The sequence below is a fragment of the Arvicanthis niloticus genome, unplaced genomic scaffold (genome assembly GCF_011762505.2).
Source record: "Arvicanthis niloticus isolate mArvNil1 unplaced genomic scaffold, mArvNil1.pat.X pat_scaffold_501_arrow_ctg1, whole genome shotgun sequence".
NCBI classification, from domain to species: Eukaryota; Metazoa; Chordata; class Mammalia; order Rodentia; family Muridae; genus Arvicanthis; species Arvicanthis niloticus.
Window position 1 is genome coordinate 37314 of NW_023046133.1, and position 20845 is coordinate 58158.

At 50.6% G+C, this 20845-nt stretch overlaps 1 protein-coding gene across 1 annotated transcript in view; it reads left to right on the forward strand.

Moving 5' to 3' along the window:
- The window catches only part of LOC117702135 (plasma membrane calcium-transporting ATPase 2-like), a gene marked incomplete at its 5' end in the record, with an annotated part of 36755 nt that extends 17643 nt beyond the window's left edge, over window positions 1–19112 (forward strand). Inside the window, 4 exon segments of the mRNA XM_076928186.1 lie at window positions 10885–10926; window positions 11666–11824; window positions 13947–14161; window positions 18772–19112. Coding sequence (XP_076784301.1) covers window positions 10885–10926; window positions 11666–11824; window positions 13947–14161; window positions 18772–19104 — 749 coding nt within the window.
- Between the last annotated feature and the right edge of the window lie 1733 nt (window positions 19113–20845).

The following is a 20845-nucleotide window of genomic DNA, read 5'->3' on the forward strand; positions in this document are numbered from 1 at the left end:
CTACACCCTACACCCTACACACCCTACACCTACACACCCTACACCCTACACACCCTACACCTACACACCCTACACCCTACACACCCTACACCCTAAAAAACCCTACACCCTACACACCCTACACCCTACACACCCTACACCCTACACACCCTACACCCTAACACCCTACACCCTACACACCCTACACACCCTACACCCTACACACCCTACACCCTACACACCCTACACCCTACACACCTACACACCCTACACCCTACACACCCTACACCCTACACACCCTACACCCTACACACCCTACACCCTACACACCCTACACCCTACACACCCTACACCCTACACACCCTACACCCTACACACCCTACACACCCTACCACCCTACACAACCCTACACACCCTACACACCCTACACCTACACCCTACACACCCTAACACACCCTACACCCTACACACCTACACCCTACACACCCTACACCCTACACACCCTACACCCTACACACCCTACACCCTACACACCCTACACCCTACACACCCTACACACCCTACACCCTACACACCCTACACCTACACACCCTACACACCCTACACACCCTACACCCTACAACCCTCACACCCTACACCTACACACCCTACACCTACACACCCTACACCCTACACACCCTACACCTACACACCCTACACCCTACACACCCTACACCTACAACCCCTACACCCTACACACCCTACACAACCCTACAAACCCTACAACCCTACACCCTACACCCTACACACCCTACACCCTACACACCCTACACCCTACACACCCTACACCTACACACCCTACACCCTACACACCCTACAACCCTACACACCCTACACCGACACAACCCTACACCCTACACACCTACACACCCTACAACCCTACACACCCTACCCTACACACCCTACACACCCTAGACACCCTACACACCCTACACCCTACACACCCTACACCGACCACCCTACACCTACCACCCTACAACCTACACACCCTACACCTACACCCCACACCCTACACACCCTACACCCTACACCCCTACACCTACACACCCTAACACCCTACACACCTACACCCTACACACCCTACACCCTACACACCCTACACACCCTACACACCCTACACCCTACACACCCTACACCTACACACCCTACACCCTACACAAAACCCTACAAACCCTACACAGACACCCTACACCCTACACACCCTACACCCTACACACCCTACACCCTACACACCCTACACCTACACACCTACCACCCCTACAACTCCTACAACAAACACCCTAAACACCCTACACCTACACCCTACACCCTACACACAAAACACCCTACACCCTACACACCCTACACCTACACACCCGACACCCTACACACCCGACAACAACCTACACACCATACACCCTACACACCCTACACCCTACACACCCTACACCCTACACACCCTACACCTACACACCCTAAACCCTACACACCCTACACCCTACAACACCCTACACACCCTAACCTACACCACCCTACACCTACACACCCTACCCCTACACACCCTAGCACCCTACACAACCCTACACCCTACACACCCTACAATCACCCTACAAACACCCTACACCTACACACCCTACACCCTACCACCCTACACCCTAACATCACCTACAACTACACACCCTACACCCTACACACCCTAGCACCCTACACACCCTACAAACTACACACCCTACCCCTACACACCCTACACCCTACCACCCTACCACCTACACACCCTACACCCGACACACACCTACACACCCTACACCAACACCCCTACAACACCCTACAACCCTACACACCCTACACCCTACACACCCTACACCCTACACACCCTACACACCCTACACCCTACACACCCTACACCCTACACACCCTACACCTACACACCCTACACCCTACACACCCTACACCCTACACACCCTACACCTACACACCCTACACCCTACACACCCTACACCCTACACCCTACACCCTACACACCCTACACCCTACACACCCTACACCCTACACACCCTACACCCTACACCCTACACACCCTACACCTACACACCCTACACCCTACACACCCTACACCTACACACCCTACACCTACACACCCTACACCCTACACACCCTACACCCTACACACCCTACACCCTACACACCCTACACCCTACACACCCTACACCCTACACACCCTACACACCCTACACCCTACACACCCTACACCCTACACACCCTACACACCCTACACCCTACACACCCTACACACCCTACACCCTACACACCCTACACCCTACACACCCTACACCCTACACACCCTACACCCTACACACCCTACACACCCTACACCCTACACACCCTACACCCTACACACCCTACACACCCTACACCCTACACACCCTACACCCTACACACCCTACACCCTACACACCCTACACCCTACACACCCTACACCCTACACACCCTACACACCCTACACCCTACACACCCTACACCCTACACACCCTACACCCTACACACCCTACACCCTACACACCCTACACCCTACACACCCTACACCTACACACCCTACACCCTACACACCCTACACCCTACACACCCTACACCCTACACACCCTACACCCTACACACCCTACACCCTACACACCCTCCACCCTACACCTACACACCCTACACCTACACACCCTACACCCTACACACCCTACACCTACACACCCTACACCTACACACCCTACACCCTACACACCCTACACCCTACACACCCTACACCCTACACACCCTACACCCTACACACCCTACACCCTACACACCCTACACCCTACACACCCTACACCTACACACCCTACACCTACACACCCTACACCTAACACACCCTACACCCTACACACCCTACACCCTACACACCCTACACCCTACACACCCTACACCCTACACACCCTACACCCTACACACCCTACACCCCTACACCCTACACACCCTACACCCTACACACCCTACACCCTACACCCCCTACACCCTACACACCCTACACACCCTACACCCTACACACCCTACACCCTACACACCCTACACCCTACACACCCTACCCTACACACCCTACACACCCTACACCCTACACACCCTACACCCTACCACAACCCTACACACCCTACACCCTACACACCCTACACCCTACACACCCTACAACCCTACACCCTACACACCTACACACCCTACACCCTACACACCCTACACACCCTACACCCTACACACCCTACACCCTACACACCCTACACCTACACACCCTACACCCTACACACCCTACACCCTACACACCTACACACCTACACACCCTACACCCTACACACCCTACACCCTACACACCCTACACCTACACACCCTACACCTACACACCCTACACCCTACACACCAACCCTACACCCCTACACAACCCTACACCTACACACCCTACACACCCTACACACCCTACACACTACACACCCTACACCCTACACACCCTACACCTACACACCCTACACCCTACACACCCTACACCCTACACACCCTACACCTACACACCCTACACCCTACAAACACCCTACACACCCTACAACCCTACACCTACACCACTACACACCCTAACACTACCACCCTACACCCTACACACCACTACACCCTACACACCCTACGTACAACCCTACACCCTAACACACCCTACACCCTACACACACTACACCCTACACCCTACACACCCTACACCCTACACACCCTACACCCTACACCCTACACACCCTACACCCTACACACCCTACACCTACACACCCTACACCCTACACACCCTACACCCTACACACCCTACACCCTACACACCCTACACCCTACACACCCTACACCCTACACACCCTACACCCTACACACCCTACACCTACACACCCTACACCCTACACACCCTACACCCTACACACCCTACACCTACACACCCTACACCCTACACACCCTACACCCTACACACCCTACACCTACACACCCTACACCCTACACACCCTACACCCTACACACCCTACACCCTACACACCCTACACCCTACACACCCTACACCCTACACACCCTACACCTACACACCCTACACCCTACACACCCTACACCTACACACCCTACACCCTACACACCCTACACCCTACACACCCTACACCTACACCCCCTACACACCCTACACCCTACACACCCTACACACCCTACACCTACACCCCCTACACACCCTACACCCTACACACCCTACACCCTACACACCCTACACACCCTACACCTACACACCCTACACCCTACACACCCTACACCCTACACACCCTACACACCCTACACCTACACACCCTACACCCTACACACCCTACACCTACACACCCTACACCCACACACACACACACCTACACACCCTACACCCTACACACCCTACACCCTACACACCCTACACCTACACACCCTACACCCTACACACCCTACACCCTACACACCCTACACACCCTACACCTACACCCCCTACACACCCTACACCCTACACACCCTACACCTACACACCCTACACCCTACACACCCTACACCCTACACACCCTACACCCTACACACCCTACACCCTACACACCCTACACCTACACACCCTACACCTACACACCCTACACCTACACACCCTACACCCTACACACCCTACACCCTACACACCCTACACCCTACACACCCTACACCCTACACACCCTACACCCTACACACCCTACACCTACACACCCTACACCCTACACACCCTACACCCTACACACCCTACACCTACACACCCTACACCCTACACACCCTACACCCTACACACCCTACAACACCCCTACACCTACACCCCTACACACCCTACACACCTACACACCTACACCCCTACACCTACACACCCTACACCCTACACACCCTACACCCTACACACCCTACACCCTACACACCCTACACCCTACACACCCTACACCCTACACCTACACACCCTACACCTACACACCCTACACCTACACACCCTACACCTACACACCCTACACCCTACACACCCTACACCCTACACACCCTACACCCTACACACCCTACACCCTACACACCCTACACCCTACACACCCTACACCCTACACACCCTACACACCCTACACCCTACACACCCTACACCCTACACACCTACACACCCTACACCCTACACACCCTACACCCTACACAACCTACACCCTACACACCCTACACCCTACACACCCTACACCTACACACCCTACACCCTACACACCCGACACCCTACACACCCTACACCCTACACACCCTACACCCTACACACCCTACACCCTACACACCCTACACCCTACACACCCTACACCCTACACACCCTACACCTACACACCCTACACCCTACACCTACACACCCTACACACCCTACACCTACACCCCCTACACACCCTACACCCTACACCCCCTACACCCTACACCCTACACACCCTACACACCCTACACCCTACACACCCTACACCCTACACACCCTACACACCCTACACCCTACACACCCTACACCCTACACACCCTACACCCTACACACCCTACACCCTACACACCCTACACCCTACACACCCTACACCCTACACCCACCCTACACCCTACACACCCTACACCTACACACCCTACACCCTACACACCCTACACCCTACACACCCTACACCCTACACACCCTACACCCTACACACCCTACACCCTACACACCCTACACACCCTACACCCTACACCCTACACACCCTACACCCTACACACCCTACACCCTACACACCCTACACCCTACACACCCTACACCTACACACCCTACACCCTACACCTACACACCCTACACACCCTACACCTACACCCCCTACACACCCTACACCCTACACACCCTACACCCTACACACCCTACACCCTACACACCCTACACCTACACACCCTACACCCTACACACCCTACACCCTACACACCCTACACCCTACACACCCTACACCCTACACACCCTACACCCTACACACCCTACACCCTACACACCCTACACCCTACACACCCTACACTACACACCCTACACCCTACACACCCTACACCTACACACCCTACACCCTACACACCCTACACCGTACACACCCTACACCTACACCCCCTACACCTACACACCCTACACCCTACACACCCTACACCCTACACACCCTACACCTACACACCCTACACCCTACACACCCTACACCCTACACACCCTACACCCTACACACCCTACACCCTACACACCCTACACCCTACACACCCTACACCCTACACACCCTACACACCCTACACCCTACACACCCTACACCCTACACACCCTACACCCTACACACCCTACACCCTACACACCCTACACCCTACACACCCTACACCCTATACCCTACACTTCTATCCAACCTACCTGCCTTCAAAGCAACCAAGAGACCCACCCAGAAGATGTCAGGGACTGCACAAGGCACCTCTGCAAGAAGTTGCTAATTCTAGTGTAGGTCTATTTCAAGCCCAGGAGGAGGAAGGAAGGCAGCTGGGGCTGTGGGTGGTGTCAAGCAACAGGGAGGGGTGGCTGAGAGGTAACAGAAAGAGCCAGCATGGGCAAACCCACAGCTGAGTTAGAAGGAACCAAGAACTCACTTTCCCTAGGAGACAAGCATACAGGCATCATCCACAACAGCCAGTTCCAGAAGAAAAGGAGAGTTTCCCTCGCAGGCAGTGGCCAGAACCAACAGAGAGGATGAGGAGCTTTGGTTTCTCAACTGACACTGCACTACTGTTTCCTGTTCTCTATCTCTTTCTTCCTCCTGAAGGCCCTGTGACACAGGCTTTGTCTGAATATAAAGGATGAAGAGACTGAGACTCTAGGAAATTAGGGCATTCATCTAATCCCAGTGTGGTGGCACACTCCTTTAATCCCAGCACTCGGGAGGCAGAAGCAGATGGATCTCTGTGAGCCCAAAGCCAGCCTGATCTACATAGTGAGTTCCATTACAGGCAGGGCTACATAGACTCCCATCTCCAAACAAAACAACATAATAGCTCTAGCTTCTCACCACACACAACTCAAAACTGCCTGTAGTTTCTCACAGACAAGCATGGAGGATCCAACACCCTCTTCTGACCTCTACAGGCACCAGGCACACTTGTGGTACACAGACATACATGTGGACAAAACACTCACACATATAAAATAAAATTAAAAATAAATAAATATAAATCCAGAAAACAGACATGCTTGGCTCTGAGATGTGTCTTTCTCCAGTCAATCCAGGATTCCACAATAAAGTGTGTCTTACAGGTTTTCCAAGGAAATGGAGAGATTTCCCCCCAAAAATGATCCTCTAATCAAAGATATTTGAGGGCTGGGTGTGGTGATCTGAATCTATAATTCTAACACTTATGAGACAGGCATCCTAGCAGATGGGAACATCATAAATTTGAAGCTAGCCTGGGCTACAGAATAGGGTCCTGTGTGAAAGATCTCAATGGCTTGGGACCTAGCTCAGTGCTCAGGCATTTGCTTAGCATAGACAAGGTCCATGGTATTCTCTGTACTAAGATTGATTAGAGGACCCTGAGAAGAAGGAGAGAGAGAGAGAGAGAGAGAGAGAGAGAGAGAGAGAGAGAGAGAGGGGAAGGAAGGAAGGAAGGAAGGAAGGAAGGAAGGAAGGAAGGAAGGAAGGAAGGAAGGAAGGTAGGTAGGTAGGTAAGCAGGCCATCGGACCCCAGTTCAGGCCAAGAAATAAGAGTTTGAATTGTAGCACTGTTCAGACTCCAAAAGGAAACAAAGAGAGCTGGTGGCTGAGCCTGGGGCAACGAGAGAGAACCCACTATGATCTCATCTCTTTTCTTTGAGCCATACTTTGGTGATATAGGAAAGAAAATAAAAAAATAAAAGAAAGAAAGAGAAGAACAGCCACAGACATGGCGGCAGTGGTTCCCTAACTGTGACCCTCCCAGTTCCACATCTGAAAGGTGGGGTGTCCACCCATCCTGGAAGCATCAGAATCACTGTTTTTATTTCGCTATTTTCTTTTACACTCATGCACATCACACTGTCAATCGAAACAAAGTGCTCGCCGGGTGTTTTTCCTCAGCATCCCTCTGGTTGCCACGGGCCCATTTCACAGAGAAAAGAAAAGAAGAGAAGTGACTCTTCCAAGGTCTCCTAGCCTGTAGCCTGTTCCCACCAAAGCTTGTTTATTGTCATCTGTCCAGGGATCTTCCAGGTTCAAGATGAGTCCATCTAGAATACATGCAGAGCAGAGCCTGGGAGACCTCACGCACCCCTGATCCTTGTTCCTCTCACTTTCATCCTTGGGCCCATCTTCCGGGTCCCAGTGCAGGGCCAGGTGGGCACCAGTTTAATAAGAACCTCAAATAAGTCCCTTGCTTCTGACAAAACAGGCCATCTGCAGCAAAGTGCTCCAGATACAGCTCCCTTCCTCCAGCATGTGCACTGGTGATTATTTGTCTGGCCGAATAATCGCTATGGCAATAAAAGAGAGAATCGCTGAGTTTAATAGCTATATGCAGCAGCTAGGACATCTGGTAATATGAGGTAAAACAAGCCCTTCTGGCATTCCAGAGGTGCTTCTGGGAGCCCAGTCCTCTGGCACCTCTTAACCCAGTTAGTAAAATTATTATAAGAAACAAAAAGTAATTGTTGCCCATTATTCTTTTATCCTTTAAAAAAAAAGCACTTTTCTTCATGCTGTTTTTAATCCAAAAGAAAGCATTTTACAATAGAACCAGAAGGGTCTTTATCCTGAAATCCCAGGTGAGTTTGAGGCCCTCTGATGAGAGTTATGGTTAGCGATTAGTGAGGTGGGATCTGTTTGAGTCACCCACCAAGCATCCATAGTGGCAGTAGCAAGCTGATCTCAGAGCTCCAGGGCTATTTTGGAGATGTTCTGTGAAGACAAGATGCCTCCAGACTTCCATCGGCCTCAGCCTTCTCATCTTCACAATTAAACAGTTCCTCTCACTGTTCCTGACCTTGCAGGGCCTGACAAGACATGGCACTTGCAGAAATGTCTTCAGTCAGCTGAAGGCTGGACTCTGGAAGTGGCTGTTATAAATCCAAAGCCCCAAGTGCTCCCAGAGCTTAAATTCATCACCCCCCTGTGCTGAGGTGGGAACAGACTAGGAGAGGCAAAGCCACACGGCTGATTAGTGTCAAGACAAGATTCTCAGGAATCCCTCACAGTGCCACCCCGAGCCCCCTGCCCTTGGCTCAGAGGAGTCTTGGCAGTGGAAACAGCAGCACTGAAACATTCACACTCCAAAGCAAACTGCCTTGGCAGTCACCTCTCTCTCAGAGCCTCAGTTTTTCCTCTATAGATGGGAGCCTGACAGGAACATCCTTCTCAGAAGAGACTGTGATAAGCACTCTAGCAGTGTTTCTTGACCTGTCAATCATGTGACCCCTTTTAGGGGTCGCATCTCAGGTACTTGTATTATGATTCGTAACAGTAGCAGCATCACAGTTGTGAGGTAGTGAGGAGACAAAGGGTTGCAGTATTAGAAAGGTTGCAAACCACTGCGTTGCATGAAGGCATGGAGACCATGCAAACCTAGAGCCTGCCTGGTGGCCTTGGCAGTAGATAGTAGGAGACAGCCTTCTCCTACCCCTTCTGAGGGACCAAAGCTATAGGAGATTTCAGTGGATGACACAGGCCTAGTAGACAGGAAGGTACAGCTGAAAGCAGGTAAGAAGAAGCAGCATCCATGCATGCCCACAGTGGCCCAGGCTGGGGCCGGGTTTCCTAGGCAGCATTTATGGCAGGTAGAAAGCCCCACACCCAACCCTTCCCCAACACTGGACAGCATCAGGCCCTGGCATGACCAGTAGCACCAAGTATAGCCCCTGGCTCTTGCTGGCCTGTCTGTGAAGCTGGAGCTACTGCTTAAGACCTCTTTTCCAGGGACCAGTGGCTTCCTCCCAAGATCAGGACATTCCCACAGAGCTTCAGTGACCATTTCTGGGGACCCCTTACTCACCCTATGCCCTGTATACTCTACAGGATTTTAAGCAGGGGTGTCCTTGGTGTCTAGCATCATCCTTCAGAAGAATAGTCTGCCCCACCCAGCCCAAAACAAGGGACAAAGGGACATGTTGACCTCCATTCCTCTCCATTCTAGGAAATTGAGATATTCTCTCTCTCTCTCTCTCTCTCTCTCTCTCTCTCTCTCTCTCTCTCTCTCTCTCATATAAAAGTGATGTAGCTAAAAGGTGAGAGGTGAGCCAGCAGGATCATGAGTTCCAGACTAGCCTAAGACACTTAGCAAGACCTTGTCTCAAAAAATAAAACATAAAGGGGCTGGGGTTATAGCACAGTGGTGGAGTATCTGCCTAGTACATACAAAGCTGTAGGTTCAAATCCTTATTACTGCAAGGGGATGGGAGGGAGAAAAGAAAGGGATAGAGGGAGGAAGAAAAGACTGAATGTTTCTCTTTTCCTCCTTTCATCCATCAGCATCATGGCAGGCTCAGTTTGGGGATCTGGGAGCCTCCCTCTGATTTCCGTGTGCAGACTCTGGTTCCTTTTACCTTCCAGCTCATTCTTTTCATCTATAAAACACTGCAGGCCAAGGTTATTCCAACAGAAACACCCCCACAACCAGCCCCAAAGAGAACCAAGAGCCCTTCCACCCCACAGCCCCTGTGGCTAACACAATGGCCAGGCTGGCCTTCATTCTAGATCTCCTCAGCATCCCTGAGCACCTCAGCCCTTCCTGTCTGTGACATGAGTGTCTGTGGTCTGTTGCGTCCTCGTGATGACCCGTGCTGCCTGTTGTTTGTTGAAATTCTCTGTTGTGTAGGTAAAATGCAGGATGGCAGTGCTGACGGCAGCCAGAGCAAAGGTAACTGCAGCCATGGGGCTAGAGTCACACGGAGACAGGGATGCACTGGGGCCAGAGGCAGATGCACACACACACCTGTGGGGAGCTCTGGCATCTTTGGGGGTGTAGTCATGATTCTCATTATACTGGGTAAGATAAAGAGGTGTCATAGTGAGGTAGAGGATATACCAGGGTCAGGCTCTCCCAAGCCTACCTATCAGCTTGGATCTGGAAGCTGACTCTTAGAGATTACTACAGGTGGAGGGTGGGCTGGCCTCTGCTCAAAAGAGCCGTGGGTCCTTCTGTCCATCCCATAATGGTCAAGGATCCCTTGACCAGAGATGGGAACTTGGCACTTGTACCTGGGACACCTTACTTCCTTTTTAAGCCATGCTTTGTGTCCTTCCTATGGCTAACTAACTCCCTAGCAACCCATCAACTTGGCCTCAAGAATACCCAGGGGAACCCTTCTCTTTCTATCTGATTGTGAGAGGGTCAAGGGCCCATTTAGAGTGGAGTCTTGGTTCAGCCCTATCCTGCTGGGAATCTCAAATGTATCTCTGATCCCAGGTGATACTGGGACCCAGACACTACAGCTGGAAGGGGCAGGTCTATCTGAGGCTTCTTTGCCAGCCATGCAGGGCCCAGATGGGGCAATCAGCATTTCTACTGGGCAGGCAGGGTGGGTGTTAAGCATCCTGGCCTATAGGCTAACCTGCATGTGTGTGTCTGTGTGCACATGCATGCTCTGCCCCTACAGCCAAGCAGCAGGATGGGGCAGCTGCTATGGAGATGCAGCCTCTGAAGAGCGCGGAGGGCGGCGATGCAGATGACAAGAAGAAAGCCAACATGCACAAGAAAGAGAAGTCGGTGCTTCAGGGCAAGCTCACCAAGCTGGCTGTGCAGATAGGCAAGGCGGGTGAGTTCACAGCAGAGACCTCCCATTCTGCCCCATTCTGCCCTCTACCTTGATTCCAATGGTCCTGGAGGCCTGCCCTGCTCTGGATATATGAAGCCCCACTCTGCAAACAGACTGCCACAGCCACAGCTCTGAGGATTTGGGCTGGCAGCTTCCCCCACCTTTGAGTCCCTGCCTACTCCTCTGTAAATGGGGATAAGTTTTTGTCACAGGAAGGCAGGTTGCTTTGAGAATTAAAGATGACTGTGTAGACAGGGGACCTAGCCTGTGGCTTATATCGTAGCAGACATACCTATATGGCCTCTAGTTCCAGATGGCAAAGACTGTATCCTGAGAACAGCAGGGAAATATGGAAGAGGTAACAGCAAGAGGGAGCCAGAATGGATTTGGACTTGATAATGCCCACCCTAGCTATAGTGCAGAAGGACTGAAGGGGTCGGGGCAGAGCCAGGCACCCATGCAGAAGGACTTATCTGAGCTCTAGAGCAACCCAGGCTTCCCAACTGAGATGTTAGCTGCAGGTGATAGCTGTGGCAGTCTCTTGGCCCAGGGAGCCAAGCCCAGCTGCAAGGTGAGCCCCAGCCCTGCAGCACAGCCTTGACCCGCCCCTTGCGCTGAGGATGTATGAAAGGCAAGACCTCCCACCTGGCTACTGAGGCCTCTGTGGCTGTCTCCATTTCTAATTAAAGACAGCGCAGCAGGGGACAGCTGCAAATTATAGGCTCAGCGGTCTATATTTAAACCTGGTGACAGCTCTCTCGGCTGCCGGGAGCTTGGCTTCCCGCCCCTGCGGCTGTCAGGCAGGGATAGAGCCAGGCTCTGATGCTCCGCAGCTGGAGCTAGGGTGGGGAGATATGGGCCCAGGGATTTCCCCCTTCCCTGCTGTGGCTGTCAGAGGCAAGTGATTCCACAGTAGCGCGTGGCACTAACCAAGAAACTAAGTGATGGCAACCTCTTGGCCTCCCCGATCCACCCTGCCAGGGGTAAAATTCACAGGCATCCTGGGCTCTCCGTCTTCCACTGTCTCCCTCTGGGCTGAATCCCTGGTGGCCAGGGATTTATAGATGGGCAACTCCAAGCCGAGTCTACTAAGCAAGAAATGCAGACCAGAGATGGTGGAAAGCCAGAGTTTTGAAAAACGTGGAGAATTCCTAGTTTTTGCTTCATCTCATGGGACCTCTAGACCACAAGCTTCAAGGCAGAGCACATCCACCACGCAGTTACCTGAGCCTTGAGACCCGTACATCAGCCAAGGGATCATGGGCATCTGTTTGGGAAGGTTGTACCCATGGGCCCTTACCATCACCCCTCCTCCATCAGAGAAAGCTGGTAGGCACAGCCCCCAGAATACCTTTGTGGGCAACTGAGGCAGGTCAGGCTTAGGCAGGCAATGTTGAGTTACAGCATTACCCTAGCCAGTCATTTCCCTAGCTGAGCCCCTGTTCCGTCATCCAAAAAAAATCTGTTCTCTCCAACTGGGACACTCTCCCCAAGAACAAAACATGTGCCTGATGACTTTTCGAATATCACCTCCTCTAAGATGGCACCCTGGTCATGCTAGCTACAGCAGCCACGTCTTCAGCCACGACTTCCTAGCATTTTGTCCTCACAGCATCAATCCATGTCTGTAACAGTGGCACATAACACACTCTGTTTGTGACTGCCAGATTTCTGTGTCCTAGAGGAAGCACCACGCACCTGCCGTATCACAGGTGCTCAAAGGTGCTTGTTGAGTGGATGAGTAAAAGATTCACCTTCCCTCTTTAATAGTGTAGCAGCTGTATAGAGGTGGCTCGTGGTGTACTCGTGTGTTCCCTAGCCACATGTTTTTAGTGTGGCTGAGTGTCACGTGGACAGGCACCATGCTAGGTACTTTACCTGCATTTCCACATGAGGATTACAAAACCCCAGGAGGGAAATCTGCCCCCTATGCCTCATTGTACAGAAGAGGCAACTGAGGCTCCCTGAGAATCAAAGCGAGGCTCCTGGCCACAAAGCAAGGAAGAACAGCTAGCATATGAGCAGAGGTCTTCCCCAGAGGCCTCTAGAAGCGGTTTAGTGAACATCTCACCCCCCCCCCCACCCTCTGGAAGCCCTCTGAGCAGGTGTCCCCATGTCACAGGCCTGGTGATGTCGGCCATCACGGTGATCATCCTGGTGCTCTACTTCACCGTGGACACCTTCGTGGTCAATAAGAAGCCATGGCTGACTGAGTGCACACCCGTCTACGTACAGTACTTTGTCAAGTTCTTCATCATTGGTGTGACGGTGCTGGTGGTCGCTGTGCCCGAGGGCCTCCCTCTGGCTGTCACCATCTCACTGGCCTATTCCGTGAAGGTAAGAGAGGAGAAGACGCAGTGTTGGGCACCTGAAACAATCCCAGCTGGGGCTGTCAGGGAGCCAGGGAGGGCGTAATTGAAGACAGGCTACAAATAGTGTGTGACTGCAACTTGGACTTGGAGAGAGTGTGCGAGCAAGTCCCCCAAATTCAGACACCTTCAGAAGCACAATGCAAACCAAGAGCTAGGCCCTGGCCACACAGGAGCCCTCATTATTCAGGCCCAACAAAGCATGGCTTTATGGGGATGCAACCTAGGCTGGCCAGACCTTCAGCATTTTTCTCAAAAAGAAGCCAAAAATCTATACCTGGTATAAATTGTCTAGATCTGTATTGACAACTCAGACTTACAAAATAAAGAGGGACTGGGATATGGCTGGGTGATAGATCACTTAACTGGCAAGCCCGAGGTCACAATACTGCAAACTGTCAAATGTAGACATCACTGTGCAAGCCATCACCACCCCACCCCACCAAATCCAACAGCTCATGCCCTAAGGTGTGGAAAGCATGAGCAAAACCACACAGGAAGCTGCTACCCTTCAGGCAGGGGTTGTTGAAAACACAGGAGGATTTGCAAGCAGTTAAATGATGTACCTTCTGGATGTTTGCTGGCCAGGTGGGACTCTAGGACCTTCCCTAAGCACCCATGTACCTGGCCATCAGAGAGCCTGCAAGCTACAAATCTGGCCCAGGGTACCACTACCAGATTGTCCTACCTGCTTATGTTTTTCCTCTTTCTTGGGGTTTTCCATCCTTATTACCCAGGGTCCCAATATCAAGCTATCACTGAGAAGGCGTTCACTCTTAGTCGTTGGCAACTCAGCCAGAGGGCAAGGCGAGTGTTGGTTTCCCTGCCAGAACTTGGACTGCACCCTGTGGTGTGATTTCACATAGAGTAATCTCCCATAAGGGCCAGCAGTTCCATGTAAGGGACACAGGGCTTATCAGCTCCTCCTCTTACAGTTCTCAAAGAAAGCCCCTCCCACAAACCATAGCCCAGACAGGTCATAACACAGTGCTCTCAAGGGCCCAGGGTCTGCCTGGCAAAGATAACTCTTACATGACCATAAGCAGGTCCCCATTGCCATGCCACTGAGCTCAGGGTCTCTGTGAAGCTTGGCAAAGCTGGTTTGGGGACATCATGAACCAACAGTTTTAAGCCTGAGCATCTTCCCAAGTTTTTATCTCCGGTTTGATCATCTCAGGTCATGTGACTGGCAAAACCACATGAACCCAGTAGTGAGCACATAGGTACATCAGTTCCTCTCAACAGGAATACCACGCGATCCAGACGTGTCATTTTAAATGCCCCAATAACTGACTCTTTAAAAACAGGGCCAGAGAACTGTCTCCATGTGTAAAGTGCTTGCTGTGTGAGTGTGAAAACCCAAGGTCAGATCCCAGCACCCACTTAAAGGTCAGGCCTGGACACATGTACCTGTCACCCCAATGCTGTGACCCCAGTTCAGGAGGGACTCACACAGGCAGATCCTGAAAACTGGCCAGCCAATCTAGCTGACATGGCAAGGTCTAGGTTCAGTGAGAAACCGTGTCTCAAAAAACAAGGCAGAGAAGACACGTGATATCAATCTTTAGACTCCACTTGGCACCTGTATGAGCAGGTATATCGTACATATGAGTGGACTATAAAGTGTGACTAGGGGTATAGCTCAGTGGTAGGAGCGATTCCCCAGTATGCAGGTGACTCTGGATTTGATCCCCAGAACCACGTAAACCAGGCATGGAACTACACAAACTGTGATCCCAATACTTGTGAACTGGGGCAGGAAAATTAGAAGTCCAAGGTCACCTTGAACACAGCAAGTTCAAGGTCAGCCTGAAATACGGGAGACCTTGTCTTAAAAATGGGTAGCACTAATCTTAACCATCCAAATGTAACTCAAACTTACATCCAAGTTATCAACAGTCCGACACATAGCCAACACAAGAAATGTTACCTCTGGTTACCTGTTTGATGCTGTCTTTAAAATCTAGTGTCTCTCACACACTTTGGACCACACTTTAAGTGTCCCTCATCCCCAGCAGCTACCATGCCAGACAGTCCTGAGGAGAGATTTTTGTGCGTTTTGTTTTGAATTTTGTTTTGTTTGTCATAGAGGTTCACTGTGCAGCCTAGGCTGGCCTTGAACTTAACAATCCTCCTGCCTCTATTTCCCAAGTGCTGGAATGTGTCACCACACCTAGCTTCCAAAAAGAGATTCTTAAAGAGCCAATACTCCTTCAGTAGGACAGCTGGACTGGTGTGTGGAATGAGCCAGACTGCCAGGTTAGGCGGAGCTGGTAGGTTAGGTGGAGCTGGTAGGTTAGGCGGAGCTGGTAGGTTAGGCGGAGCTGGTAGGTTAGGTGGAGCTGGTAGGTTAGGCGGAGCTGGTAGGTTAGGCGGAGCTGGGCTCAAACTCTAGTCTTCACTCTCACCACAGGTAATCTTGCTCAGTTCACTTTGCCTGGAATTTATCAATTGTAAAGTAAATTTCCAGGCTCCTTCCGGGTCTCATAGGATCCTTATAGAACAATACCAGAAAATAGACTGGAAAGCGTGTTGCAAACTCAGGTTGCCATTGACCAGACACTCACTGTACACTTACTGGAGCTACTATGGAAACTTATATGAAAAGAAACATAATAGCCTTTTATCCTACCAGTATTCCATTTTTGTAACATAAGTATCTATTTAAATGGTCCAATTGTATTCTTTTAACCTTGTAATAGAGGGTTACTGCTGGCGGACAAGAATGAAGGAAACCAAATCCATAGGCACAGACTCCACTTGATTTTGCACTAGGAACAAACTCTCCTGTGACATGGGGTCAGCACGTCAGCAAGGCCTGTCTGAGAATGATGTCATTTTCATTTTTTGAGGGAGAATCTAGAAGTTAGAAGTATAGAACTGGGTCAGAAAGAAAGGTACACAGAAGGAAATAAATGCTAATCGGTCCAGTAGGATGGTACTATAAATTTGAAAAGAAAAAGATGTTGATAAGTGAGATGTGTATTTTCTTTTGTATTGTATGTGTAGTGATTTACGTGCATCTTCTTTTGTATTACATTTAGTGTGTGCATGTGTGTGCATACATGCAAGCATGCATGTCACAGTGCACTTTGCAAGTCAGAGGATAACTTAGACAGTCAGTTCTTGCCTTCTACCATCTGAGTCTCAGCAAGTGACAGTCTGCTGGGCCATCTGACTAGCCCTTAATTTTCCCTTCTCTCTCTCTCTCTCTCTCTCTCTTTCTCTCTCTCTCTCTCTGTGTGTGTGTGCGTGTGTGTGTGTGTGTGTGTGTGTGTGTGTGCGCGCACGCGCGTGCGTGTGTTAATTGGGGGTTACAGAGATGGTTCTGTCGGTAACAGTGTTCGCTGTGTGAGCCCAAGGACCTGAGTTCAGACTCTCAGTGCCCATATAAACAGCTGTGCGGGCATATATCCCTACCCTGCCCCCACGCTTAGAGCAGGCAAACTGGAAGGTGACTGAGGCTTCCTGGCCAGACAGTCTAGCCAAAAAAGCAGAGAGCTCCAGGTTCAGGGGGAGACTCTGTCTCAAGAAGAAAGAACAGAGAGCCACATAGGAGGCTCCTTTGACTATCTCACACATACAGAGGTGACACCATGCACACACACACACACACATAAACACACACTCAAATTCACACACAAACATGGTTTTATTGTGCACACTATAGTAAGTGTTCATTCCAGAAATGGTGATTTATAGACTTGAAGAAGTCAAGATTCTTCTCTGTCACCTAGTGACAATGACATTATTATTTTCATATTTTTACATATATTTTCCTGTATCTGTAAGCACATATGTATCCTAAATGTATCTACTTAGGGTGAAATTTGTGGGCTTCTCAGCAAGCAGCAGGAAAGCACTTGAGAAATTCAGAACCAAATGAGGAGAGGCTACGTACAGTAAGTTAGGAATAATTAGGGACAACCCAGCTTTATTCTTTTAAATCTTTTCTACTATTTTTTCCATAAAGGATGTAGATGAGGAGGCTGGAGAGATGGCTCAGAGGTTAAGAGCACTTGTTGCTCTCCCAGAAGGTTCAGCTTCAGCACCCCCATGGTAGTTTACAGTTATCTGTAACTCCGGTCCCAGAGCTTCTGATGCCTTCTTCTGACCTCTGTGGACATCAGGCACTTACATGGTGCAGGCAAAACTTTCATACACATAAAATAAATAAATCTTTTTAAAAAAAAATGGTTTCATTTTTATAAATACAGATGAAGCCAGGTGTGGTTGTGCACACCTGTAATCTCAGCACTTAAGAGACAGAGACAGGAGGCTTATGAGTTCAAGGTCATCCTTGACTGGATTGCTAGTTCCAGGTCAACCTGTGCTGTGTGAGACCCTGTTCCAAAAAATAGAAAATGAGTGACTTGTAGGGTGAAAGTTAATAAATTCAGCTATCAAAATTTAAATGGTCCAATTGATTAATTAAAAAGGAGACCCACATGCGAGGCTAAAGAAGCCCAGAGGTCATTTGTCCATGCAGAAGGTTAAGAGGAGGCTGAGGCCCAGGAATCCCCTCACTCACTCTCTTTCTCTTCCCCTTGGTTTCCCTCTCACTTATCCACTCTCTAGAAAATGATGAAGGACAACAACCTGGTACGCCACCTGGACGCCTGTGAGACCATGGGCAATGCCACAGCCATCTGCTCAGACAAGACGGGCACGCTGACCACCAACCGCATGACCGTGGTACAGGCCTATGTCGGCGACACTCACTACAAGGAGATCCCTGATCCAAGCTCCATCAACGCCAAAACGTTGGAGCTGCTGGTCAACGCCATTGCCATCAACAGCGCCTATACCACCAAGATCCTCGTAAGTAGACATGGGAGCGTCCTCCATAGCAGAGCACCTGGTCAGCTGCCGATGCTGAGCAGCTCACAAAATAGGCAGCTCGGCTCTTAGCCTTCTACTAATGTGGCTGCAATGTTTGTGAAACCCAAAGAAACTGTTGTTGTTGTTGTTGTTGTTGTCGTTGTTGTTGTTTATTGGTGATTGCTGTGATTTAGATATTTATTTTTTAAATCATGCCACTGACCCCCTCAACACACACACACACTTTAAAAAACAAATAAGTAAACACCATTTTTGACACATGATTTCAGTATGTAGCCCTGGCCTGGGACTCAAAAATCTGCCTGCCTCTGCCTCCTGAGTGTTAGGATCAAAGGCGTGTGCCACCACATCCAGCCATAATTGGTTAGCTTTTGCCTCGTATCTAACTACTTCAAGTCAGAGCTCCGAACAGCTGTATAGAGTCTGCATTCTGTGCAACCAGACTCCAGGCTCCCATTGATTCACTCAATGCTGGCCCCTAAGTATGAGGAGGACTCGAAAGACCATGTAGGTAGAGCAATTGTCTGACAAATGCAAGGGCCTGAGTTCAATACTCCAACACACTTTTTAAAAGCTAGGTATATGGGCCAGTGAGGTGGCTCACTGAGCTAAAGGAGCTTGCTGCCAAGCCCAACCAGCATGTTCACTCTCCAGCCCTCTTACAGTAAAAAGAGATAACAGACTCCAAACGTTACCCGTGACTTGCACATGTGGGCTATGGCATACCCAGGCTGGGTGCGGGTGACCACACCTATAACCCCAGCACTGGTGGGTCCCTGGGGCTCAGTGGCCAGCAGGGGTAGCCTTCCTATCAGGCTCCAGAACAGTGAGAGATGCCATCTCAAAAAGCATGCAGGAGGACTCCTGAGGAAAACACCTGGTGTCACCTGGCTGTCAGCATATGTGTGCGTATCTGCACATCTGCCGGCACACATGCCGTCACCCATGCACACCGATGCACAAACACAAAAATACGTGCATTAGAGTCTGGGCCCTGACAGCCTCCTTTCAAGCCAAGTTTAGCGACCTGTCCTCAGTAATCCAGCTAAAGACCAACTAAAAGAGAAAAGCAGAAAGTGGGGAGACTTATTCCCTTGTAGGCACATCAGGAAGAGCAAAGAGGTCTAGAAACTTCACCCCATGCTCACCTTCAGGGTCCCGACACGAGGTTCATATTTAAAGAACAGAGGCGTGTGTAACTACACAGCCCTGCACTGAGTTGCATGGACATTGAAGATCTGCAAGCTTTATTTCTTGTCCTTACATCCTAACTGCAGAAAAACATCATTTCTTAGCATTTACCCTGTACTGGGTCTCAGTCATCAAGAGAGGGAATGAAATGGGTTCTTCATGGGTTCTACTGTGCTACTTTATCTGTGGGCTGTAATCATCTGTGGGGTTTAGCAGGAGACCTCAACCCTGTGGGTAGACACTGAGCAACCAAGCTGAGTCTCATCCCACCTCTCCTGGCCTTCTTCATTGATGTGTTTATAATCTATGTTCTGTGGGGGTGTGGTGAGGTATGGGGAAGGGGATAGATATCTCAGCGGGCCCATGCTGAAGCATTTCTTCCCCATGAGGGACCAGCCACACATGGTATAGTATAGAATAGAGTTTATTCAAGGCATGGGGAGGGGAATTAAGAGGGTAGTAGAGGCAGAGAGAGGCAGAGAGAGGCAGAGAGAGGCAGAGAGAGAGAGAGAGAGAGAGAGAGAGAGAGAGAGAGAGAGAGAGAAAGTAGAGAAGTAGAGGCCGGCCATGAGCATGTGGAGAGAGGGGAAGGGAAGGGGGAAGGGGCAAGGAGACAGAG